Raw genomic sequence first — 26,189 nt, forward strand, 5'->3', positions numbered from 1 at the left:
CTCGTTGCTCAGAGAAACTACAAGTCCAGAGATGCAACTGGGGGGGGGGGGGTAGATTATAAGTCAGGCCCAGCTCTTCCCATTCACCACAAGCTGTTTAATAGCCACAGATCTTTTCAACTCATTTGACTTCCCCCTTGCAAACCACAGCAGTGACATGTTAGCAGCTCACTAGAAAATCATTCACATCTTCGATTTCCATATCCTCCAATATGAAAAACAAAACAAAAAACACTTCCAGTTGCCAATGTGTTTTAATGGTTGTAGCACCTGATCCTTCAATACTGTTTTGGGGATCTTTTTCCACCCCCAACGCAATTTGTGTCAATAGACAATATACAACCTCCCTCCCCCCAAGGAGTACTTAGTCCTGCGGGTCTTTGAAAGTGGCAGAACAGGGGGAGACCATTGAACCCACGGTGGCATCCCCTACTGTCACCACCTATTCCTCCTCCTCCTCCTCTTCTTCGTCCTCTTGGTTCAGTCCATGCTTAAGGCGGTGCATCTTTAAGTAGCGCAACTGGGTATAGGTCTTGAGGCAGAGGGGGCAGCGGAAGCATTTCTCCCGGGTGTGAATCTGCTGGTGACGCAGCAGGTCGCTGGACTCCCGGAAGGCCTTCTGACAGGTGGTGCAATGGTAGCGTCGCTCCCCGGTGTGGATACGCTTGTGCCGCTCCAGGTGCGACAGCTGCCGGAAAGTCTTTCCGCACAGGTGACAGCCGAAGGGCCGGTGGCCCGTGTGGATCAGGGAATGGCGGCGCAGGCCGGAGATCCGGGCAAAGGCCTTCCGGCAGAAGCTGCACTCCAAGGGCTCCGGCAGCGGCTGCTCCTCGTTCTCCCTAGCGGACCGCGGGGAAGTCTCGTGGGTGACATCCGTGCCCTGCACCCTACTGCTAGGGATGCCATCCGTGGTAGATCGAGTCGTAGCTGTGCACTGTACCTCAGTCATCTGTATTGCAGTTGTGCACGTCTCCTCATCACTAGAGGTCTGGTCCATACGTTGCTGCCTGCTGCATGTGTCGGTGGCATTAATATGCCATGTGCCAGCACTATTAATCTCTCTGGGACTGTCTTTTGCCTTGGCTTGCACTGGAGACACAGTTCCCTCTACACCTTGTGTCCCTTCTTCAGCGGTGGGGACAGAGGCAACAGAGTGACGCTGGTGATGCACACGGGCATTGTGCAGATGCTTGAATCGTTTTTGGCAGACGGAGCATTGGTAGGGCTTCTCGCCTGTGTGCACCCGCTGGTGTTTCAGCAGGTCGCTGGTGTCCCGGAAGCCTTTCCCGCAGTCCGGGCAGGGGAAAGGCCGCTCCCCGGTGTGGATTAGGTAGTGACGCTCCAGGTGCGTAGCCTGGCGGAAGCGCTGCCCGCAGACAGTACAGCGGAAAGGCTTGGCCCCGGTGTGGATCACCGCGTGCTTGCGCAGGTTGGAAGAGTTGTTGAAACGCTTCCGGCAATCTCCGCACTCGTAAAGCCGCTGCCCAGACGGGCCAGTCCGCAGGTGCAGCCCGCGCCGGTGCAGTTCGAGCTGTTTCTTGCTCTCAAAGGTCCGGCTGCAGAAGGTGCAGGGGAAACCCCCACTCGCAGGGTCAGTGGGGGCTGAAGGGCTGGGCACCGAGCCTGGGGCTGGCTTGGGTAAGGACCGGTGTTTCTCCCGATGCCTTTTCAGGTAGCAGATCCGGGAGAAAGTTTGCTGGCACTCTGCGCAGTTGTAAGGGCGCTCTCCGGTATGCACCCGATAGTGAACACGTAGTTCGGTGGAGTCGCGAAAGCCCTTGGGACAGAAGGCGCACTGGAAAGGCCGCTCACCAGTATGCACGAACCGGTGCCGCTCCAGCTGCGACTTCTGGCGGAAGGTGGCTCCACAGGTCTCACAGGGATAAGGCCTCCGACCTGTGTGGATGTGCCGGTGGCGGCGCAGGTTGGATGGGTCTGAGAAGCGGCGGCCACAGGACTCGCATTCATAGAAGCGGCGGTGCTGCTCCCGGAGCGCTAGTCTGGGACTGATCCCCCTTGCCTCTGTGCTCTGGAAAGATGCCTGTTCCCTGAGTATGAACTCCGAACAGTCCGGGGCAGCCTCCTCATTACCACCACCGTCGCCCTCCTGGTCCGAAAGAATGGACATGTCTGCCCTGTCCGCTTCCCCTGGAGGTGACCCGTCACAGCTCAGGACTTCACCATCGGCAGCTCCTTCTGCAAAGAAAACAAAATCCTTATTAACAAAACAGCGGACATCCATATTCAAAAGTACAATATAATCCGGGGGGGGGTGGTTCAGTGGGTATTCGGTGTTTCTAAGTGACAGCATCTTTTCTATTATTGACCTAAAATTGACCTGAGTGTCGTTCCCCTCCCCCCCCCCCCCCCCCCCCCCCCCCCCGGGTGTAATAATGAAAGATCTCTGGCTTTTCACACCTCAAATGCACATGCAGAGGTGCCCCCTGGGAAACGTTTTCAGCCCGTTCCCTCGGGACAATGGGAGAACGCAGAGGTGCAAATTGTGGGAGACATGGATTACGAAGGCACAGCTGTCCAGACAATAAAGACAAAAAACTAGTTTTTGCTTTGGTTCAGTGATTCGAACATGCCAGACTTGGGAATCTGAAAGTGCAGCATCTCCAATATCTTTTGGGCCAATATTAAAACCGATTTAACGGGCAGGAGAGATTCCTGCCTGGTTAGATCTTGGTAATCAGGTGCTCACTGGAGTTTCAGCGTCACATAAACTGGACGATGCTGTTGAATATCGGGGAGATGACTGGGCAGAGGTTACTCACCTGTAACGGAGGTTCTCCACGGATGGCAGGATAAATCAGCCACAAAGATAGGTTGCGTCACTCCTGATGGAGCCTGATTGGACCCTCTCTCCCAAAGCCCAGAAAAATCTGGAAAACTCTATGTGTGCTGCCTCCACCCTTTCAGTCAGTTCTATAGCTTAGAATAATTTCCACTTCCACCGTGAGGGGAGGAAGGAGGGTTGTGTGACTGATTTATCCATGGAGAACCTCCACTACAGGTAAGCAACCCCACTTTCTCCTTGGACAAGCGGGATATAATCAGCCAGACATACGGGTGAGACCCAAGCTAAGGGCTCAAGGTTAGCCGGTATTTTATTTTCAACATTTTTATTGATGACCGTATACAAAACATATACAACTATAAATCTGGATATACAGGAAGTCAAAAAGACAAAGAGGCTTATTTTCAAAGCACTTAGCCTCCCAAAGTTCCATAGAAACATATGGAACTTAGCCTCCCAAAGTGCTTTGAAAATATGCCTCAAAGGCTGTCATCAAATTTTCATCGTATCCCTCTCCTCTTTCCAAAACCTTCTGTTATGCGATATTGTTTGCAAAAGTAAAACATAGCATTTGGAAAGCCCAGCCCAAATTTGTTCCTCCCCTCCCTACTAACCCACAATCTCACCTTCAACTTAAATACAACATTACGTCCAATATTAGGCCCCACCCCCATCCCTCGTCTAATCCCACATATTATTTATTTATTTATTTGTTACATTTGTATCCCACATTTCCCACCTATTTGCAGGCTCAATGTGTCTTACATAGTACTGTAAAGGCATTCGCCAGGTCCGGTAGAGAAACAAATACAAGGTGATGTTGTGGTCAGATATGGTTGGCAGGTCTATGAGATTTGTCATGTGTCCTGGGACTTCGCCGTAGATAATTTTGTGGGCCAGGGTGCAGATTTTGAAGGTAATACATTCTTTGATTGGGAGCCAATGCAGTTTTTCTCGGAGGGGTTTGGCACTTTCGAATCGTGTTTTACCAAATATCAGCCTGGCTGCTGTGTTCTGAGCGGTCTGGAGTTTCTTTGTGAGTTGTTCCTTACATCCCGCATCAATTCCGTTGCAGCAGTCTGCATGGCTTAGTATCATGCTAAAGGACATTCCTCTTCCATCCACACCCCCAGGGGGTTTGTGTCCTTATAATCCCCCGGGAAGCAGAGTGGAAGAAGCAACTGATAAAGCCTAAATTCTTTATCTCCCTCCCTCCCCTACATTGGGGTAGCCGATATTTTAAATGTACAGCACAGTCTCGATTATCCGAACTTCGCTGATCCGACCATCCGGCACATCGGTGACAACATACAGCTTCTCTTTCCATTTTTCGAACCCCGTTGTGAGCTGGGACCCTGCTTTTACTGCCTTCGTTTCTGCATTAATTGAGGGATTACAATTGTTTTCAATATTATCCGACTTTTCATTTATCCAACAATGGGTCGGTCCTGTTTAGGTCGGATAACTGAGACTTTACCGTATTTGTGTAATCCTTGCACCTGGGGAAGGGCTGTGGGAGGTTGAATTAAATGAGGAAAAATCTCTTAAGGCCGGGCCTGGTAGCCATAAACTGCCGAATTCTATATAGAGCGCCTAGCGTTCCACGCTGAAATCTAAGCGTATTCCATAACAACGAGCGTAACTTAATTGGCTTAACAAGCTAATCAGCATTGATAACAGCACTTAACAAGCAATAATGAACACTAATTGGCAATAATTAGAATTTATGAGCGCAATTCGCTAAGTGTATACTGTAATTAACTGCGCCTAAATTCTAAAGCATGCAGTTCAAAAGGGGCGTGGTCATGGGGGTTTCATGGGCATTCCACAATTTACACGCATGGAGGGGCATTTTCGAACGGGGACACCTATCTGTAAGGGCGCCCATCTCTGAGGACGTCCCCGTGAAGGGGCAGGGCATCCCGTATTATCAAAACAAGATGGGCGTCCATATTTCGTTTTGATAATACGGTCGGGGACGCCCAAATCTTAACATTTAGGTTGGCCTAAGAGATGGTCGACCTCGGTTTTCGCCGATAATAGAAACCGAGGACGCCCATCTCAAAAACGACCAAATCCAAGCCTTTTGGTCATGGGAGGAGCCAGCATTCGTAGTGCACTGGTCCCCGTCACATGCCACGACACCAACCGGGCACTGCAGTGGACTTCACAAATTGCTCCCAGGTGCATAGCTCCCTTACCTTGAGTGCTGAGCCCCACAACCCCCCCCCCAAAAAAAAAAAACCACTCCCCACACCTGTACACTACTACCATAGCCCTTAGGGATGAAGGGGGGCACCTACATGTGGGTACAGTGGGTTTCAGGTGGGTTTTGGAGGGCTCACATTTACCACCACAAGTGTAACAGGTAGGGGGGGATGGGCCTAGGTCCGCCTGCCTGAAGTACACTGCACCCACTAAACACTGCTCCATGGACCTCCATACTGCTGTCATGGAGCTCGGTATGACATTTGAGGCTGGCAAAAAAAATTTTTTTTAATTTTTTTTTTTTTTTTTTTTTTGGGGGGGGGGGGGGGGGTTGGTGACCACTGGGGGAGTAAGGGGAGGTCATCCCTGATTCCTTCCGGTGGTCATCTGGTCAGGTCAGGCACCTTTTCGAGGCTTGGTCGTAAAAAAAAAATGGACCAAGTAACGTCGGCCAAATGCTCGTCAGGGACGCCCTTCTTTTTTCCATTATCGTCCGAGGACGCCCATCTCTTAATCACGCCCCAGGACAGCCTTTGGTACGGTGCCAACACACCCCCATGCATTTTGGTCGTCCCCGCGACGGAAAGCAGTTGAGGACGCCCAAAATCGGCTTTCGATTATGCCGATTTGTGCAGCCTTGAGAGAAGGACACCCATCTCCCAATTTGTGTCGAAAGATGGGCGCCCTTCTCTTTCAAAAATTCACCTGCTAGCGTTCCACGCTGAAATCTAAGCGTATTCCATAACAACAAGCATAACCTAATTGGCTTAACAAGCTAATCAGCATTGATAACAGCACTTAAATTACAAGAAATGGGAACTTTAGAGACTGCTTTGGTTAAGGACAATGTTTTTCTCCATACACGAACAGAATATCTGGAGAATCAGATTCGGAGACTTAATCTTAGGTTTCTAAATTTTCCTAAATCTCCTCTGATTTCACCTGTTGAAATGATTAAGAAATATATGGTGGACATTCTCGGAATGGACAAGGATTCATTGCCCCCCATAACACGGGCCTATTACATCTGGAACCCACAGGGGGGCGATGGAAACCTCCCAATGGTGGGGGATGGAATGAATTTAACTTCATTTCTTGAGAGCTCACTGGAGATTATTACCCAGAGGACTACTATGCTTGTTACTTTTGTCTTGGAACCTGACCGCAATGCAATACTAAGGCTTTCCTTAAGACACTTAGAAAACTTGTTTATGGGTTCAAAGGTTCGCGTTTTTCCTGACCTCTCAAGGCCCACTCAAGCTAGGCGCAAAGCCTTTTTGGAACAGCGTCCTAGAGCGTTGGCATTGGGAATAAACTTTGTACTACGATTTCCTTGTATATGTAATTTAACGCTTGAGGGTAAACAATTTCAATTTGTTGACCCTAAACAGTTAAAAGAATTTCTTGATGCTAGAGTAGATATGAATGTTGTGTGCCCTCCATAAAAGCAGGCTGGGATCAGTACCCTGAGGTAGCAACTGGTGGGGATTAACTATTTTTTGTTATTTACACTTATATTTCTTGATTCTTGGAACCAATGTTTCTTTATTTGTGGACAAACAGGCTTTAAATGTTATTTCTTGTTTTTATTTTTTTTTTCCTGTTGTAAATGCCTATTGCATATTCATAATTTGTAGTGAAATAATGATTTACACCAATAAATAAAATATAAAAAAAAAAAAAAGATAACAGCACTTAACAAGCAATAATGAGCACTAATTGGCAATAATTAGAATTTACGCGCACAAGTCGCTAAGCGTATTCTGTAATTAACTGCGCCTAAATTCTAAAGCATGCAGTTCAAAAGGGGCGTGGTCATGGGGGTTTTGTGGGCATTCCACAATTTACACACATAGGGAATTATGCCACATTTTTTTGGTGTAAATGGAGGTTGTGTAGTTTTAGGAACTGGGATCATGGGCGTAGTTTGACTGTTTCATTTGGGGGGCAAAGGATGGGGCGGAGCATATTAGCATATTCATTTGCAAATGAATATGCTAATATGGAGGAAGGAAGGAAGGGAAAAAGAGCTGTGCTAGAAAGGATTAGCTCTAGATTGATTAAAAATATTGACTGGTGTGTTATGAGGGTCTCAGTCTTCTTATTCCTAAATCATTGTTTAAAACAGCTATATAAAAACTCTAAAGACTGATTCCAACTACCCCTTTCCCGTTTCCCTTTGCCCCCCTCCCCCTCCCTCCACCTTGTAAGGCACTGCCTAGCCTACCCACCCAACAAAAACAGTGTTACTAAGATGGACCAACAAAAAGAACTACAGTGGATGCAGGCAGGCAGCAGCAGCTCACAGGGTTGCTTGCTGTTTTGACTTTGAGTGAACGGTGACGGCTGGCTGTGCGGGGGAGGAGTGGAAAGGAAACATTGATTTACCAGAAGATGGCTTTGCGGCGCCTTCCCCTTCTTCTTCCTTCCTTGTTGTGTGGACTGGCTGGCCCGGCGCTCACTGGCGCGAAGAGCAGAGCGGCGAATGTGAACTCCTGGCGCGGTAGGAAAAGCACCAAACAGGAAACAAGCACCGACTCCGTCCTTTGCTTCCCTGCCCTCAGCGTTCCGCCCGAAAGGAAATGACATCAGAGGAAGGCGGGACGCTGAGAGGGCAGGGAAGCGAAGGACGGAGTCGGAGCTGCCTGTTTGGTGCTTTTACTACTGGCGCACCCGCGACTTCCGGTAAGAAGAGTTTGGGGGGGCAATGCCCCCCCCCACCAGTCTACGCCCATGGCTGGGATATGAACAAGCGTATTTTATATTTATTTATTTATTTGTATCATTTATATCCCACATTTTCCCACCCATTAGCAGGCTCAATGTGGCCCACAATGCGTTCTCCGCACCTGGGTCTCCAGGGAATCTCCTGTCTGTTGGGGATGGCTTAACAATTTTCATACACCGATGTATGATGCTAGGGTCCGCTTTAGGGGTCAGCACTCAAGAAAAAGATCTAGGTGTTATTTGTTGCATTTGTACCCCACATTTTCCCACCTATTTGCAGGCTCAATGTGGCTTACATAGTACCGTCAAAGGCATTTGCCCAGTCAGTGGATAACAAATACAAAGTTGTATAGTGATCGTATGAGGTATAAGTGGAGGGTCGGAATGGATGAAGATTGCGTGTTGTCCTGTTCGATCATGCTGTGTTGGTAGGTGAAGAGGGTTACGTGGGGTCGTCGGGGTAGGCCTTTTTGAAGAGGTTGGTTTTTAGTGATTTCCTGAAGTTCAAGTGGTCGTGGATTGTTTTCACAGCTTTTGGGAGCCCATTCCATAGTTGTGCGTTTATGTAGGAGAAGCCGGCTGCGTAAGTTGTTTTGTATTTCAGTATTATTGTAGATAATACGCTGAAATCTTCTGCTCAGTGTGTGGCGGCAGCCAAAAAAGTAAGTAGGATGCTAGGAATTATTAGGAAAGGGATGGTGAATAAGACCGAAAATACTATAATGGCTCTGTATCACTCTAGAGTGCAACCACACCTTAAGTAATGTGTTCAGTTCTGTTCACCGTATATCAAGATATAGTGGAATTAGAAAAGGTTCAAAGAAGAGCGACCAAAATGTTAAAGAGGATGGAACTCCTCTCGTATGAGGAAAGGCTAAAGAGATTAGGGCTCTTCAGCTTAGAAAAGAGACGGATGAGGAGAGATATGATTGAGGTCTACCAAATCCTGACTAGTGTAGAACGAGTAGAGGTTAATCAATTTTTACTCATTCCAAAAGTACAAAGACTAGGGGACACTTGAGGAAGTTACATGGAAGCTACAAAGTAGTAAATTTAAAACAAATCGGGGAAAATATTTCTTCACTCAACATGTAATTAAACTCTGGAATTTGTTGCCAGAGAATGTGGTAAAAGCAGATAGCATAGCAGGGTTTAGAAGTCCATAAGCCACTATTAAGATGGACTTGGGAAAATCCACTGCTTATTTCTAGGATAAGCAGCATAAAATCTGTTTTACTCTTTTGGGATCTTGCCAGGTACTTGTGACCTGGCTTGGCCACTGCTGGAAACAGGATCCTAGGCTTGATGGACCTTTGCTCTGTCCCAGTATGGCAATGCTTATGTGCTTATGACTGAGACGCCTGGACTGCGGCTGAATTCGTGGATCCCAGAGATGCGGCTGAATGACTTTTGGGTGACATTTCTTGCATATCTCTTGCTGGTTCTAGAAAAGACAGAGGGAAGGAACCTTGACGGGGTTTGAAATACTCAGACTATAAAGATACAGTGCTCGACTTTCAAGGGCAGGGAGGAGGCAGACAGTAGATGAGGGAGTGACTCAAGGTCACACAGAGAATGAGTTAAAAAGCCGATGATTAGAGCTGAGGCACAGGAGATAAAGTAACTCATAGAAGCTAATTCTTCAAAAAAAGACTGAGAATTCTAAGATCGGCATAACTTACCTCCCTGTACAGAGTCAGCGAGTTTGAGCTGGCACCTAGGAAGTGACTGGATCCAGAGGTACACACAGAAAATCAATGAAAAAGCCTGGGATTAGAGCTAAGGTACAGGAAGACAAAGTGACTCACCCCAAGGTCACACACAGATAGCTCTAATCCCTGGCTCTGTCACTGACTCTCTGTATGTGACCCTGGGGTGAATCTGTGTCTCAGCTCTAATCCTCGGGTCTGTCACTAACTGAGACACAGCTTCAACCCAGGGTCATACACAGTGACAGAGCCGGGGATTAGAGCCAAGACACAGGGAGATATGGCGGGGCATAATCGAACGGGGACGCCCATCTCTAAGGGCGCCCCGGCAAAGGGGCAGGGCATCCCGTATTATCGAAACTAGATGGGCGTCCATCTTTCGTTTCGATAATACGGTTGGGGACGCCCAAATCTCCACATTTAGGTCGACCTTAGATGGTCAACCTAAATGTTGAGATGGGCGACCTCGGTTTTCACCGATAATGGAAACCGAGGACGGCCATCTCAGAAACGACCAAATCCAAGGCATTTGATTGTGGGAGGAGCCAGCATTCGTAGTGCACTGGTCCCCCTCACATGCCATGACACCAACCGGGCACCCTAAGGGGCACTGCAGTGGACTTCACGAATTGCTCCCAGGTGCATAGCTCCCTTACCTTGTGTGCTGAGCCCCCCAACCTCCCCAAAACCCACTCCCCACAACTGTACACCACTACCATAGCCCCTTAGCGATGAAGGGGGGCACCTACATGTGGGTGCAGTGGGTTTCAGGTGGGTTTCGGAGGGCTCACATTTACCTCCACAAGTGTAACAGGTGGGGGGGATGGGCCTGGGTCTGCCTGCCTGAAGTGCACTGCACCCACTAAAACTGCTCCATGGACCTGCATACTGCTGTGATGGAGCGGGGTATGACATTTGAGGCTGGCATAGAGGCTGGAAAAAAAATGTTTTTTAATTTTTTTGGGTGAGGGGAGGGGGTTGGTGACCACTGGGGGAGTAAGGGGAGGTCATCTGGTCAGTTTGGGCACCTTTTCGAGGCTTGGTCGTGAAAAAAAAAGGGATCAAGTAAAGTCGGCCAAATGCCCTTCTGGGACGCCCTTCCTTTTTCCATTATCGGCCAAGGACGCCCATCTCTTAACCACGCCCCCGTCCCACCTTTGGTACGCTGCTGACATGCCCCCGGGAACTTTGGTCATCCCCGCGATGGAAAGCAGTTGAGGACGCCCAAAATTGGCCTTCGATTATGCCAATTTGGGCGACCCTGACAGAAGGACGCCCATCTCCTGATTTGTTTCGAAAGATGGGCGCCCTTCTCTTTCGAAAATGCCCCTGAAAGTGACTCACTCCAGGGTTACACACAGTGAGTCAGTGACAGAGCCGGGGATTACAGCCGAGACACAGGGAGATAAAGTGACTCATCCCAAGGCCAGACGCACAGAGAGTCTACTACTACTACTACTATTTAACATTTCTAGAGCGCTACAAAGTGTACGCAGCGCTGTACAAACACAGAAGAAAGACAGTCCCTGCTCAAAGAGCTTACAATCTAATAGACAAAAAGTAAAGCATTTAAATTTAAAATATTTAAGCAGTCAAGCACAAGAGAACAGTCACAGAAGGACTGAAGATGTTGAAGGGTGGTCAGTGTGATTAGGTGTAACTCTGGTTGGAGTAGTGGGAGAAGGTGATAGAAGAATAGAAATGGGTGAGGTAAAGTAATGAGTGGGTTGATAGGGAGGTTATATAAGACATGTCACTCTAGGGGTGGGTGGGTAGAGGGGTAGGGTGGGCGGGATTAAGTCTAAAGCAGGAGAAGGTATTCTCTGCAGCCTATCTGTGAGATGGAAAATGCTCTCTGAAGCTGCTGCTCAGGGTTGCCAGGTGGAAAATTCGAGGATTAGAGGTGAGGCACAGCCTGGAATGGAGCCCCAGGGCTGCTTTGGGTTCCCCAATTCCAGCATTGGGGGAACTGAGGCCAATGCCAGACAGACTTTTATGATCTGTGTCCCTCAAATGACAAAATACTGAAAGAGTATACAGCATGAGGGGAACTGAGGCTGATGCCAAACAGACTTTTATGGTCTGTGTCCCGCAAATGGCAAAAGACAAGTGAAGCTTCGGCAGTTCCAGTGTTGTCGATCACTTTATTGTTACATGCAGCTCAGGGGGGAAGAGGAACTGGTAAGCTGAATACTGTCAGCAATACCTGGGGGGAGGATGTGGTTATGGGAATTTGAAGCCCCCAGCTGTAACATCGCTGGGGGGGGGGGGGGGGGCGGAGTCTGGTGTGTAGGTGTGTAAAACAGCCCCCCCCCCCCCTTTTTCTCTGCTATTATACTGGTTCTCTCAGTCTCGGCCAAAAGGATGGGAAGGGACCTACCCCAGCTCATGGCCTTATGTTTTATCAGCAAATGTTATTACAGAGGGCAGATGTCCTGCCTTCCTAAAGAAATAAAAGGTGGAGCGGGGGGGGGGGGGGGGGTGGAAAATCCATTCACTGGGTAAATCTCTCTTATCTGCACCCTTCTCCTCCACCGCTAACTCCAGACTCGGTTCCTTTTATCTTGCTGCACCATATGCCTGGAATAGACTTCCTGAGCCAGTACGTCAAGCTCCATCTCTGGCCGTCTTCCAATTTAGGCTAAAAGCCCAACTTTTGGATGCTGCTTTTAACTCCTAACCCTTACTCACTTGTTCAGTACCTATGTTTTATCATTCCCACCTTAGTAATTCTCTTATTTGTCCTGTTTGTCTGTCCTGATTAGATTGTAAGCTCTGTTAAGAAGGGACTGTCTCTTCATGTCCTGTGTACAGCGTTGCATACATCTAGTAGCACTATAGAAATGATAAGTAGTAGTAGTCTTTGGAATTCCAGAATCTTATTACTTTTTGTCCTTTTCCCTTATTTGCTACTCTTTGTCCTTTTCCCTTATTCGCTACTCTTCGGGATTCCGGAATCTTGCTACTCTTTGGGATTGTACATGAAATCTTGCTACCCTTTGTCCTTATCCCTTATTTGTCCTGTTTGTCTGTCCTAATTAGATTGTAAGCTCTGTCGAGCAGGGACTGTCTCTTTGTGTTCAAGTGTACAGTGCTGCATACGTCTTGTAGCTCTATAGAAATGATAAGTAGTATGTCTAGTAGAGCTACAGAAATGATAAGTAGTAGTAGTCTTTGGAATTCCAGAATCTTGCTACTCTTTGGGATTTCAGAATCTTATTACTTTTTGTCCTTTTCCCTTATTTGCTACTCTTTGTCCCTTTCCCTTATTCGCTACTCTTTTGGATTCCGGAATCTTGCTACTCTTTGTCCTTTTCCCTTATTCGCTACTCTTCGGGATTCCGGAATCTTGCTACTCTTTGGGATTGTACATGAAATCTTGCTACCCTTTGTCCTTATCCCTTATTTGTCCTGTTTGTCTGTCCTAATTAGATTGTAAGCTCTGTCGAGCAGGGACTGTCTCTTTGTGTTCAAGTGTACAGTGCTGCATACGTCTTGTAGCTCTATAGAAATGATAAGTAGTAGTAGTCATTGGGATTCCAGAATCTTGCTACTCATTGTCATTATCCCTTATTTGTCCTGTTTGTCTGTCCTAATTAGATTGTAAGCTCTGTTGAGCAGGGACTGTCTCTTCATGTTCAAGTGTACAGTGCTGCATACGTCTTGTAGCTCTATAGAAATGATAAGTAGTAGTAACAGTAGTAGTAGAAGGGGCTATATTTTACCTACCTTCCCAGTCACACTGGGTCCCGGCTTTGTATTTCTGGCCCGAGTTACTAATTCGGAGGCAAGGTGAGGGAGTTGTTCCAAGCTGAAAGCCGCTGCTTTTCTCCATCTAGGTCTCTCTCTGTACGGTCTACCTTCAGCCAGGGCAAGTACCGCTGCAGCTTAGGGGGAAGGGGTATAAGCCCCTGCCATGAATGGCCACCCCACCCTGGGGTCTCATTTAGGAGGTGAAGGGTGCGCACATATCAATCTCCCGCCTCACCTGGCACCCCACTCTCTGCAAAAAATAAAAAAATATATATAAAACACCCCACCCCAACAAAATGGAAATGTGTTATAATTTTCAAAAAGGCAGAAAATAAATCCTAATAACTATCTCACCAAGGGACCCTTTTACTAAGCTTTATGCACCCTCACATGGGACTTTCCCGCATGCTAAGCCATTTCTCGCGCAGCTGTCTAAAAGGGTTTTTAACATTTTTTTCTATTTGTTGTATTTCTGGCCATGCGCTAATGATAGCATTGGTGAGCAGCCATTTAAAAAAATGACTGAGGAAGCATTTAGGATGGGCTAAGAGCCCCCCCCCCTCCAGAGTTACGGATGTACTAACCAGTTAGTGTAGCGGTAATATCACGCTCGATGATTAGCGCATTCTCTGCCGCTGACACACCCCTCCCCAAAAAAAACTGTAAAAAATAATTACCGTGAATGGAACGCTTTACTGCCATTTATGCTGTCTTAGCCTAACGCAGCTTAGTAAAAGGGCCACCAAGGGGGGCTTTAAATTGCGTTAAATCTTTTGCACTTAACATGCCTTAACTGCGAAAATCATCACGCTTTAGGTGCAAAGGCTGCGGCCAACATATGGCCGTGTGCTTTAGCGCAGGTAGACCTTCACGTCCAATAAAAGCAATGGACAAAAGAGCGAGGATAGTTCAAGGAGGATTTCAGGAAGTCTTTAATGTCAACAGCTTTAAAAAGGAATCCGACACGGCCGTGTTTCGGCACCAAAGCCTGCTTCAGGGGTCTAATAGATCTCTTCTGTTGTTGTTTGATTAACCAGGAGCAATATAGCCGTTTGGCTTCCACAAATCATAGAATTGTTGCGCCTACAACAAGAACAAACAACTACAGAGATATGTTAGACCTCTGATGCTGGCTTTGGTGCCGAAACACGGCCGTGTCGGATTCCTTTTTAAAGCTGTTGACTTTAAAGACTTCCTGATATCCTCCTTGAACTGTCATCACTCTTTTGTCCATTAGCTCAGAATTTAAAACACTTAACGAGTGAATCTTATTTTATTTTTAGAAAAAAAGGGTTAAAACTCAATTTGTATCGGAAATTTGTTTTACATCAAAATATTTGAGTGTGGCTGAGATCTGGCAATAATTTGAATTGGCAATAATTAGAATTTACGCACACAGCTGCAGTTAACAGTTGGCATGCTTCTGCAGCTGCAGTTAATGCGCTGATTCACACGTTAAAAGAACAGATTCTATATACGACGCCTAGAAAATCCACACGGAAAAACATTTCCGCCTTCGCGCATTCTATAAGTGACGCCTAGATTTAGGCGCGGTACATAGAACACGCTTAGTTGATATCCCAACGCCCATTTCTCTGCCCGGAACCCACAGTAAGCGCAGTGCGTTACAGGATACACTTAGGAAGTTGTGCGTGTAAATTCTAATTATTGCTAATTAGTGCTCATTATTGCTTGTTGAGTGCTGTTAACAACGCTGATTGGCTTGTTAAGCCAATTAAGTGCGTTGTTACAGAATACACTTGGATTTTGGCGCTGATCTCTAAGCATGCTATATAGAATCCGGGGGGGGGGGGGGACAGGCCTCCAATTCTATAAATGGCATGCACAGTTACAGCATAGCTTCAGTTACATGTGCAACTTAATTAACTGGCCTGGAATAGACTTCCTGAGCCGGTACGTCAAGCTCCATCTCTGGCCGTCTTCAAATCTAGGCTAAAAGCCCATCTTTTTGATGCTGCTTTTAACTCCTAACCCTTACTCACTTGTTCAGTACCTGTATTTTATCATTCCCACCTTAGTAATTCCCTTATCCGTTATTTGTCCTGTTTGTCTGTCCCGATTAGATTGTAAGCTCTGTCGAGTAGGGACTGTCTCTTTATGTCCAGTGTACAGTGTATGTCTAGTAGAGCTATAGAAATATTTGAAAGGTATTAATCTGCAGACAAACCCTTTCCGGAGACAGGAAGGTGGTAGAACTAGAGGACAAGAATTGAGGTTGAAGGGGTGGTAGATATGTGGAATGCCCTCCTGCGGGAGGTGGTGGAGATGAAAACGGTAATGGAATTCAAACATGCGTGGAATAAACACAAAGGAATCCTGTTTAGAATGAATGGATCTATGAGATCTTTGCGGAGATTCGGTGGCAACACCGGTAATTGGGAAGCAAAACCGGTGCTGGGCAGACTTCTACAGTCTACGCCCTGATTGTAACTGAATAGATATGAATGGGCTGGAGTGTAAATTTTAAGGGGCTTTGACGTTAGCTTCAGAACTTAGTACAAGAACAGTGCTGGGTAGACTTCTACGGTCTATGCCCTGAGAAACGCAAGGACAAATCAAACTCGGGTATAAAGTATCACATACCATGTAGAATGAGTTTATCTTGTTGGGCAGACTGGATGGACTGTTCAGGTCTTTATCTGCCATCATTTACTATATTACTATGTAAATCACTTCTGGCTATGTCACATTGTTCAGACCACGATATATCGGCCAGGGCTCACACGCACACTGACTGCCGATTACCACATTTTCTACTGCAGTTTTTCAGCGCATGCCAAACTCTGAGTTACCGCCAGGCGCAACCCTAAGGGCTTTGAAAATACACCTCTTTGTATATAGAAAAGTGTGGCTGATGCTGTTAACTATTTCAGGATTGTGTTGTACTGTTCCATTACTTAAGCCAATAAAAATGATTTAAACTTACAACTTTGCTTGGAAAAACAGCAGAACTTTGGAATCAGACTGATAATGGACTACATGAGGTTTCGTCACCTATTAAAAACGTGGCTTTTTCAAACATATTTTAAAAATGAGTTTTCTATTATGAGGTCTTTCATTATCTTATGTATTGGATTTTGTGTATTATCTCTTGAACTTAGCTTCTTTGGATTTTATGGATAAATAATATTTTGTGACTGCATCCCGCCTAGAACTTGATACTTAAGCAGGTTATAAATGTCAAAATTAAATTAAATTAGTCCCTCCTTATGTTATCGCATTTTATTTCCCCCAGTTTAATAAAATGTTCTGTAATGGATTATTGTCAAACCCCACTGATACTTTTTGCAACCTTTGGTATAACCAATTTTACAAATAAATACATTGCAGCTCTAACATTTCCACCAGCCATTGAGTTAATAATGTAAGTACTTGCAAAGATATTCTACTTTAGGTGACCTTTAGAGGATTACCCACAAAGAGATTGGGGAACAGCTTGTCTTTATAAAGAAATTTTTGAGGCAGTTATATATATTTTTTGGTATTATGTTGTGTGTATTTTATGTTTTCTGTATTTTTATTTGTATTGCCTGCATTTTGAGAATTGCTGTGTAGCTTATATATATTTGGGAAGTAAATAAATAATGTGCTGAAACGGGTGTTGTGACTGAGGTGGTCTTTATCCATGCCATAAACAGGAAAAACCTTGGAAAAAAAATCAACAGTCCGCTGGTTGAGTCTCTCTCTCAATCTCCTGAGCGCTTCCTATTCTACAGCCTGGTTATTGGTCCTCAAGTTTGATGTCAACTTCATTCCCCCTTCGCTCTGCTCTGGCAATGGGAAGAAAATCAGTAGTTTTTCTGCTCCAGCAGGTGTTTCTCTGACCTTCCTGGTTCCCCCATCTTCTCCCCACCCCTAAATGAACCCTTATTAGCAAAATGCTCTATTTTCTAAACGGCGAATGGGTTCTGGATTGGTACTGCTAGGGGCTGTTTCTCTCTGATTCACAGCTCTTATTCAACCTAAGCCCATCAGCCCTTGGTCCTTCAGAGAGTTGGGGGAAGGACCTCAGGCAACAGCAGAGGACACATACCACAAAAATAAACCAATATTACCAGCGGGTCACATCGCTGGTCAAAAAGTGGCTTCTGGTGTGGCAAAACTTGAAGACAGTCTCTTGGTGCAGTGAGACACATAGATCAGTGACTGTCAAGGACATTTATGTGTTAGAGGAAAAAGATCCTTTTGTTTAAAGCTTGGTGTAGGGGGAGAGGAGGGCTAAAGGCATCTGTCCTTCAATCAATCCATAGAGGGAATCAAGATGAGTACTAAACTTGGACACCCATGCAAGGCACAGGTGACACTGCAGCATAAGGAAGAATTCAGTCATGGGAGTGCAACATGGGGCAAAGGGAGGGGCCTTACACTAAAGAACTACTAATCTGACCCTCTCCCACTATCAATTATGTCTTTCAGACTGGAGTCTCCTCTGCTATTTTCAGTCCCTGCGCTCTCTGCGTTTTGCTGCGGTCTCCTCTGCTATTTTGTCCCTGTGCTCTCTGCATTTTTCTGCAGTCTCCTCTGCTATTTTCAGTCCCTGCGCTCTGTTTTGCTGCAGTCTCCTCTGCTATTTTCAGTCACTGTAATATCTGCATTTTGCTGGAGACTCTGGTATTTTTAGAACCTGCGTTCTCTGCAGTTTGTACGAGTGTCCTCTGCTATTTTCAGTCCCTGTGAGTCCCTGCGCATCTGTTTTGCTGCAGTCTCCTCTGCTATTTTCAGTCACTGTAATATCTGCATTTTGCTGGAGACTCTGGTATTTTTAGAACCTGCGTTCTCTGCAGTTTGTACGAGTGTCCTCTGCTATTTTCAGTCCCTGTGCTCTCTGTTTTGCTGCAGCCTCCTCTGCTATTTTCAGTCACTGCGGTCTCTGCATTTTGCTGCAGTCTCCTCTGCTATTTTCAGTCACTGCGATATCTGCATTTTGCTGAAGACTCTGGTATTTTTAGTCCCTGCGTTCTCTGCAGTTTGCACAAGTGCCCTCTGCTATGTTCAGTCCCTGCGCTCTCTGCATTTTGCTGCAGTCTCCTCTGCTATTTTCAGTCCCTACGCTCTCTGCATTTTGCTCCAGTCTCCTCTGCTATTTTCAGTCCCTACGCTTTCTGCATTTTGCTTCAGTCTCCTCTGCTATTTTCAGTCCCTACGCTCTCTGCGTTTTGCTGCAGTCTCCTCTGCTATTTTCAGTCCCTGCGTTCTCTGCGTTTTGCTACAATCTCCTCTGCTATTTTCAGTCCCTACGCTTTCTGCATTTTGCTTCAGTCTCCTCTGCTATTTTCAGTCCCTGCACTCTCTGCGTTTTGCTACAGTCTCCTCTGCTATTTTCAGTCCCTGCAGTCTCCTCTGCTATTTGGAGTGACTGCACTTTCCAGCCTCCAGCATTGTCTAGCCCCCACTGCTGTCTCAGAGGGCCCCTTTATCATTCAATCATTGGCATTTCCCCTCCTTCACCCAGCCCCCCCCCCTAAAAATAAAACAACCCTGGGCACGTCAGTTTCCAAGAACAATAAAACAGGAACCTTGTAAAAGGTTTCCATGGCCAGGGACCCCTCCTTTCCTAAGATGCCTTCCTCCATCACACACAGGTCTCTCAAAATATGAAAACAACCCCAGTGCAACAACAAACATGTAGCTTTGTTTGCAAAACAGTAGTTTCTGAAGGAAAACAAACACACAGCATTACCTACAAACCAGGTTTATCTGCTGTCTTCCCCGGGGTGATGATCATTTAATCTGCTTGAATGGATTCTGCTGTATGACCCCTCCTCTCAAGTCCTCAGCAGCATCTCCGGCATCTTCCCCCAGGTTTTCCTCTCCCCCACTCCTGGGCTGGGTTTTGCTTTTGCAAACACAGGAAAAGAGCAACTGGATATTTACACCACAAGCAACTTGCAGCAGACAGCTTTGGTTCCTAGACAACACAAGCACTGCCCTTCATAAGCCGTTTAACCCCTTCTCTGCAACTTCCACACTAAGCAGGGACTAAGGAAGGGTTGCAAAGACTTTTGAAAGAGTCCTGGAGAACGTAGTTCTTGTATTGCATACGAACAGTGGGATCTGAAAAAATCCCAGGAAAATGAGAGCGCAGAGGCTGAACATACCAAAAGAGAACACAGTTAAATGCAGAGAGTGCAGAGGCTGAAAATACCAGAGGAGAGTCCTGCAGAATGTAGAGCATGCAGGAGCTGAAAAATATCAGACCAGAGACCAGCTAAACCCAGAGCACACAGGGGCTGAAATACAGTGGAGATTGCAGTAAAAGGCAGAGAGCACAGGGACTGAAAATACTAAAGGGAAACTACAGGAAAATGCAGACAGTGCAGGGGCTGAAAATACCAGAGGGAGACTCCAGGGAAATTCAGACACCCAGAGGCTGAAAATACCAGAGGGAGACTCTTGCAAAATGCAGAGAGTAACAGGGGTAGAATATACCAGACCAGACTCCAAAGAATGCAGGAGCTGAAAATATAAGTGCAGACAGACAGGCAGAGAGTACAGGGGCTAAAAATACCAGAGGAAGACTCTAGTAAAATGCACTCTGCAATTTTGCTGGAGTCTGCTCTGGTATTTTCAGTCCCCTGCATTTTGCTGGAGTCTCCTCTGGTATTTTCAGCCCCCCCCCCTCCCCCACACTGCCTGCATTTTGTTATTTTGTTGGAATTTCATCTGGTATTTTCAGCTGCTAAGCTCTGCATTTACAGTATTTTGCTAAAACTCAGAGATCTTTTACCAACTTTTCTGCGGTAACTGCAGGGCTGCTGAGAGGGGAGGCAGGGGGGATAAAATTCCCCGGGCCCTGGCCTCCAAAGGGGGCCCGGCGCCGCAGTCCCCGATCTCACCCGCCCTCAGCTCCGTCAACCGTCCGCCACCGGGCCGGGCCCCACGCATTGAAATCATCATAGCACCTCACCTATCACCTCCGTGACTGAAAGCGCAGCAGCAGCAGATCGGATTCGCCTCCCTTTGGGCCTTCCCTCCCTGTGTCCCGCCCTCATCTGATGTGACTTCTGCGAGGGTGGGACACAGGGAAGGAAGGTCCGAAGGGAGACGAATCCGATCTGCTGCTGCTGCGCTTTCAGTTACGGAGTGAGGTGACAGGTGATGATTTCAATGCAGGCGGCCGAGCCCGGAGGGGGCGGGTGGGAACTGTGGCACGGCGGCGATGACCGGCCCAGTCTCTCTGCGGCCCTGGGTAACTGTAAGCATCCATAAGCAGAGGCTATCCTAAATTCCGATTTTTCCTCCAGGATTTGCTCATTTCACTCCACTTAGACCTCTATCAAATCCCCCTCAGCTGTCATTTCTCCAAACCGAAGAGCCCTAACCTCTCTGGCCTTTCTTTTATCATTTTTGTCATTTTTCTCTGTGCCTTTTCTAAATCAAATATATCTTTTTTTGAGATTCTGCGGCCAGAGCTGCACGCAATATTCAAGGTGCGTTACATTATCTGTTTTATTCTCCTCTATTCCTTTCCCAATCATTCTGGTTGCATTTGGGGTTGCTGTGACACACCGAGCAGAGGAGGGATCATTTTTCCCGCTGTGCATCGCTTTGCACTTGTGCACTTTAAATTTCATCTACCTTTGGACAAGGCTTGCTGTGATGTACCTCATTTCTGTCACCAGGACTGAGGTGCCAGCAGCTGGATCTAGGACCCAGAGGGCATCATGCAGCAAGCTGGCTTAGCTCCCAGGTTCCTCACTGAGGGAAGCAGCTCTCTCTGGTCCTAGTGCCTCAAGCAGACTGAGTCTCTTTGTTCCAGAGTCATCCAGCCGCCAGCCAGAGGTGGACTCAGAGGTTTCCAGCCGGACTCCCATTGCAGCCCACCAGCTGCCTCCCACTCACCCAGCCCAGATAGCAGCTGCATTGGGATCACAATGAAAGAAAGGTAGAGATCTCTCTTTCTGTTCAAATTCTGCTTTTACTGGGGCACCTTCTGCTTCTTATCCAATTGCATGGGTGCAAGGAGAAGCTGAAGTGGGCTCAGTGACAAACTAAATATGGTCTATTTGTAGTTACATTTAGGGAGCAGAGAAATGCATGTCTTTATGTATTCATTTTGCTGCTGCTGCTGCTGTTGCTAGGACTCATTTCCCCATCTATTTCTGTTTACAAACCAGAGAGGGCCCTGATGTGACCTGCTTCTCTACCCACTGTCTTCTTTGCATTTTGCTGGATTTTGCCTCTGGCATTTTCTGTCTCTGCTCTCTCTACATTTGCTGGAGCTTTCCTATGGTATTTTCATCCTCAGTTTTCTCTGCATTTAGCTAGCGTCTACCCTGGAATTTCTGCGTTTTCCTGGAATCTCCTTTGCTACTTTCAGTCACTGCACTCTTTGCATTTGCCTGGAGTTTCCTCTGGTATTTTCAGCCCCTGCACTTTCTGCATTTTGGTATTTTCAGCCCCTGGGTACTCTGTGTTTTGCTGTAACCACCTCTGGTATTTTCAGTCCCCCTCACCCCTGTTTCCCTGCATGTTTATATTTTGTTATGAACTGAAACCCATGGAAAGTAAGCTGGAGCGTGTACTTCTGATCTGGATGTGCATTCTTTTACATATAACTGAGTGTAGCTTTGTTTTTGGCAGCGATGTTTGGCTGGAGGACCTGAGCTGCAGAGAACCCCGATGGAGCCGGCTAGTCAGAACGCATCCTTTCTTTGGCACCCGAAAGCAGAACCGTCCACAGAAGACCAGACCTCTGGGGCACAGTTTGGTGGTGTCTGGCCCAGCCCAGAGAAGCAGAAGCTGCACATGGGAAGCTGGAATCTGACGCCAAAGAGAAGTGGCTTGCCAAACACCAGAGCTGTGAAGCTGGAAGTCCAGGGAGGTTGTGGCAGCAGGACTGAGGATGGTATTAAGGGTGATGGCCTTTGTTTTCAGCCAAAGAACCAAGGGGTGGGTCAGCAGGATGATGGTGGCTTGCACATTGAACCACTGACCAAATTCAGCTCTCTTCACCATGTTGCAAAACCTGTCCAGCTGTATTTCAACCATGGCAGCAAAGTTCACCAGGGCGGAAGGACTGAGGACCCAGAAACTTCGTCCAGCGGGGGACCAGCGGTCAAAATGGAGATCGGTGCATCAGCTGGAGACCCCCTCTCTAAACCTTTGAGGCGTGCTACTTGGGGACCACTGCTAAACTCTGCGTTGACAGCTGGAAGGGATTCAGTGCCGGAGCCCAACCAGGAGGGAACTGAGAGCCCGTTGATTGAGGACAGACTGGAAGATCCCATCCTGGGACAGAGGGCTCTCAGGCGGATGCCCTTGAAGAGGTATTCAAGGAGCCCGCAGTCCCCTGGATTAATGGTCAGGGGTCCGTACTGCATAAAGACCACAAGCACCTTGAGACATTTTCCTGAGAAATCCCCTCCCCAGCAGACATCTGTTATCAACAACAGACCTGTAGCCCAAACTCCTGCTCCCAGGGGCTCATCGGCTCAACCACACAACAGCTCCAACGAAGTGACAGGAGAAGGCCAGTTCCTCTTGATCGATGATAAGGGGGTGCCCTACACCGTGATGAAAAAGGATCTGGACAAAGCAGCAGAGGGGAAACCCCAGCCCCATGTAGAGGAGGTGCCTCCTCCACCGTCGCCGGCACCACCAGCACCGCCTTCATCACCACCGCCGGGCCCCAGAAAGCTTCACTATTGCCTGGTCTGCTTCCGGACTTTCCTGTACCTGTCGGACCTAGAGCGGCACAGCATCACGCACTCGGAGCACAAGCCCTTCGAGTGCAAGGTTTGCGGGAAAAGCTTCAAGCGCTCCTCACACCTGCAGCGGCACAAGCATATCCACACGGGGGAGCGACCCTTCCGCTGCACCATCTGTCTGAAGGGCTTCAGAGAGTCCGGGGAGCTGCTGCGCCACCAGCGGGTGCATACGGGCGAGAAGCCGTACCAGTGTGAACTCTGCCACTTACGATTCACGGAACGCAACACGCTCCGCCGTCACATCAAGCGAAAGCATGCCCGGGAGACCTTCTATCAGCAGGAAGCAGGAGACAGCAGCGACTGGGGCGAGGCCACAGAGGATACATTGGCAGAGGATAACACGGAATGAACATAGCGATGACAGAAATTTCACATCCCTTTTGCTCCCTCTTATGGTTCTGTCCCTAGAGGGATCCTGCAGAGCTCATGTGACTGCAGAAGATAGAGCAGTGTTCTTTCATGTACAAAGAATGGGAACTCAGCGTAAGTGTCCTCATGTAATTTTCACACCGAACCAATGCAGAGGCCACCAGTTGGCCTCAACTTTTTGTAACAGGCAGGTCCAGCCCTGGTTTTATCCTCATGCATACCCTGAATCTTTTCCTAAGGTAAGTTTAGGAGGTGCAAGACCTTGAGTGAAGAGGGGATAACATCTAGAGAGGCTGTACTTGTCCTGAAAATCAGCCAGTTGGTCATCCTTAGTTCTAATCAAAATCGACATTGTTGCACAGAAGAAGAACACGGCTCTGTATTCTGCAGCTAGGTTGGCTCTGCAGTAGCTCAGGCTGGGAAGAGCTCAGCTGGACTCTGAACGTGGCACAGGCAAGAGACGAGCTGGGACAGTGCCCTATTTTATTTAGATGAACACCGTTCTCAGTCCATGTTTTAAAAGAAATGCTGTGATCTGATGTCTGCACTGCAGGATGCTATTTAGTTAGCTATAATCAATCAATCTGATTCTAAAGCCTGTATCCTGCTTTATAGTGTAGCTTGTGATTCATTAAGAATGGCAAAGGAACTATGTTAAAAGGATTCCTTCTGGTGTTAAAAGTCACAGTTTAAGGCCTGTGCATATGGGTACTCTGTGGTCTCCAGCTTACACCTGCCTCAGTTCATGGTGGTTTTTTTTTTGCATATTGTTACTGCAGCAAGAAGATAGCATCTCAAGCTAAAGATGTGTTTTTGAGATCAGACAGCAGGCCAGTCACTCTGTTTTGCTGTCAGGCTGAGCTTTCTGCTCCATTTCCACTCTGCAGTAACTGTGTAGTCAAAATATTAAATTTTGTTCTTGAAACCACTACACAAAGTGGTTCTGATCTTGGAAGAAATAAGTTCTCTCTTGAATTTATGGATGTACCTCATTCTGGCCAGGTTCTCCCCAGGTACACTCTTACCACACACCCTCATATTAAAGAGTACTCCCCTCGTATTTTATTTCCAGCAGGAGAGTCAACGGGCAAAAATCTTCCTCCCTGATTCCCTTGTCCCCCATACAAGTGGACAAACATACACAGTTAATCCCCAGATATCCATTAGAAACAGGACTGTGGATAATGGGGGTGGGGGTGGGGGTGGGAAATGTGTAGCAATGCTGTGTTATCGAATAAAACATACAGTCCTGTTCTAGTACCAGTGGCTGGATGTGGTGATGTTACCAATGAGGGAAGAGGAGGGGGTGTATCGGCTGGGATGATGGAACGTTATGGGAGATGGAGGTAACAGGTAATGACAGGGTCAGTGATTAGTTTCTGAAAAGAGATCGCAGGCCAAGCTAGAGTGGATTATGGGAGATGTAGTCCCCACTGTATGTGTTTTGAAATCAGAGAATGCAAGGTAAAAGAGTGAGGGAGTGACCTAAACTCTCTCCTTCCCAGAAAAAGGACTCATTTGACAGTTCTGGAGGACAAGAGTTGTATAATGGATCCCCCACCCCATGCGTCACTTGTCAGGTATGTTTCCTCCAGGTCCCCATTGTTCTGCTGCTTCTCAAGCATAGTGTAAATAAGAACATAAGAGTAGTCATACTGGGTCAGAACAATGGTCCATCTAGCCCAGTATCCTGTTTTTCAAACAGTGGCCAAACCAGGTCACAAGTACCTGGCAGAAAACCAAATTGTAGGAAACATTCCCGAACCCTAAAGATTCCAGAATCATAACGAATAGCAAGAATCCATGAAGAATCTCAAAGAATAGCAACGTTCCATGCCACAAATCCCAGGGCAAGCAGTTGCTTCCCCATGTCTATCTCAATAGCAGACTATGGACTTTTCCTTCAGGAATTTGTCCAAACCTTTTTTAAACCCAGATACGCTAACCACTGTTACCGCCTCAATGCTTTCTGCAGTTTTCTTGGGTCTCTAGTACATTGATACAAAAAAACCCAAACAAACACGTGCTTTATTCAAGGACCCGACATGGGCCGTGTTTTGACATCAATCTGTTTCCAGCTCAGCTAAAGTTGACATGGTAGTCAGGAAGATTCTCAAACACCAAAGGGTCCTCTTTGGTTGATATGATAATGCCTCAGCTCATTGTTTTTGACTACAGTAAAGTGCTGCACCCTGTTACCATCCTCTAGAGAGAGTGGGAATGGTGTGTTATGGTCATCCCACTTGCAGCATGTCGGAATTACTAGAAACTGATGCAGATCTTTTGGCCTCTCTAGACTCATCAGACTTTCATCTGATCCTTCCGGCAACAACAAAGAACTCAAACCCAGAGGGGAGCCCTGCCTTCAAGAAGACCAACCCTGCTTCTTCAGATGTCCTCAAGTGACACTGGCACTGAGGCGTTGTCATGTCAACCAAAGAGAACCCTTTGGTGTTTGAGAATCTTCCTGACTAGCATGTCAACTTTAGCTGAGCTGGGAACACATTGACCCCTGACACAGGCAGTGTTGAAGCCGAAACGCGGCCTGTGTCGAGTCCTTGAATAAAGCACATTTGGGGTTTTTTTCCACTCATGAGAGCCCTTTGTGCTTGACCTTCTCCGTTGTATGCTTTAGTACACTGCTGACATAAAAGTCTTTATTTGAGGCACCTGAATTTCCATCTTAAACCTTGGAAAATCTCTATTACAGCCTTGGCAACATGTCTTTAAGCAAGCCACTTAAACTCTGCTTCTGAACAAAGGGAGGTTAAACTTCTTGTAGGAAGACAAGTGAGGTTGTAATTCTATAAAACTGAAAATTTTATTTTACTGATCATAATCATATGTTGAAAATGACTTCCTTCAGTGTGGATGGGGAATTTGAGAAGA

General features: G+C 47.0%; 2 protein-coding genes across 4 annotated transcripts; one reads left to right on the forward strand and one right to left on the reverse strand.

Moving 5' to 3' along the window:
- Window positions 1-235: 235 nt before the first annotated feature.
- Window positions 236-19,092, reverse strand: LOC115466465 (zinc finger protein 160-like). Of its 3 annotated transcripts, XM_030197705.1 has the most exons (4): window positions 18,906-19,092; window positions 16,493-16,496; window positions 13,177-13,450; window positions 236-2,196 (listed from the first exon to the last, which is right to left on the reverse strand). In XM_030197705.1, exons 3-4 carry the CDS (start codon window positions 13,280-13,282, stop codon window positions 443-445), a joined length of 1,860 nt encoding a protein of 619 aa, XP_030053565.1. In that variant the 5' UTR covers window positions 13,283-13,450; window positions 16,493-16,496; window positions 18,906-19,092; the 3' UTR covers window positions 236-442. The 3 variants fall into 3 exon arrangements, with proteins under 3 accessions (XP_030053565.1, XP_030053564.1, XP_030053566.1); XM_030197704.1 differs by lacking the exon at window positions 16,493-16,496 and having other exon boundaries at window positions 18,902-19,092; XM_030197706.1 differs by lacking the exons at window positions 13,177-13,450; window positions 16,493-16,496 and having other exon boundaries at window positions 18,902-19,092.
- A 1,861-nt stretch (window positions 19,093-20,953) lies between these two features.
- On the forward strand, window positions 20,954-24,508 carry LOC115466473 (zinc finger protein 524-like). Its single transcript, XM_030197720.1, has 2 exons — window positions 20,954-21,106; window positions 21,805-24,508. The coding sequence occupies exon 2, from the start codon at window positions 21,844-21,846 to the stop codon at window positions 23,278-23,280; it is 1,437 nt and encodes a 478-aa protein (XP_030053580.1). The 5' UTR covers window positions 20,954-21,106; window positions 21,805-21,843; the 3' UTR covers window positions 23,281-24,508.
- The last annotated feature ends 1,681 nt before the right edge of the window (window positions 24,509-26,189 follow it).

Source organism: Microcaecilia unicolor, chromosome 3 (assembly GCF_901765095.1).
Source record: "Microcaecilia unicolor chromosome 3, aMicUni1.1, whole genome shotgun sequence".
NCBI lineage: Eukaryota > Metazoa > Chordata > Amphibia > Gymnophiona > Siphonopidae > Microcaecilia > Microcaecilia unicolor.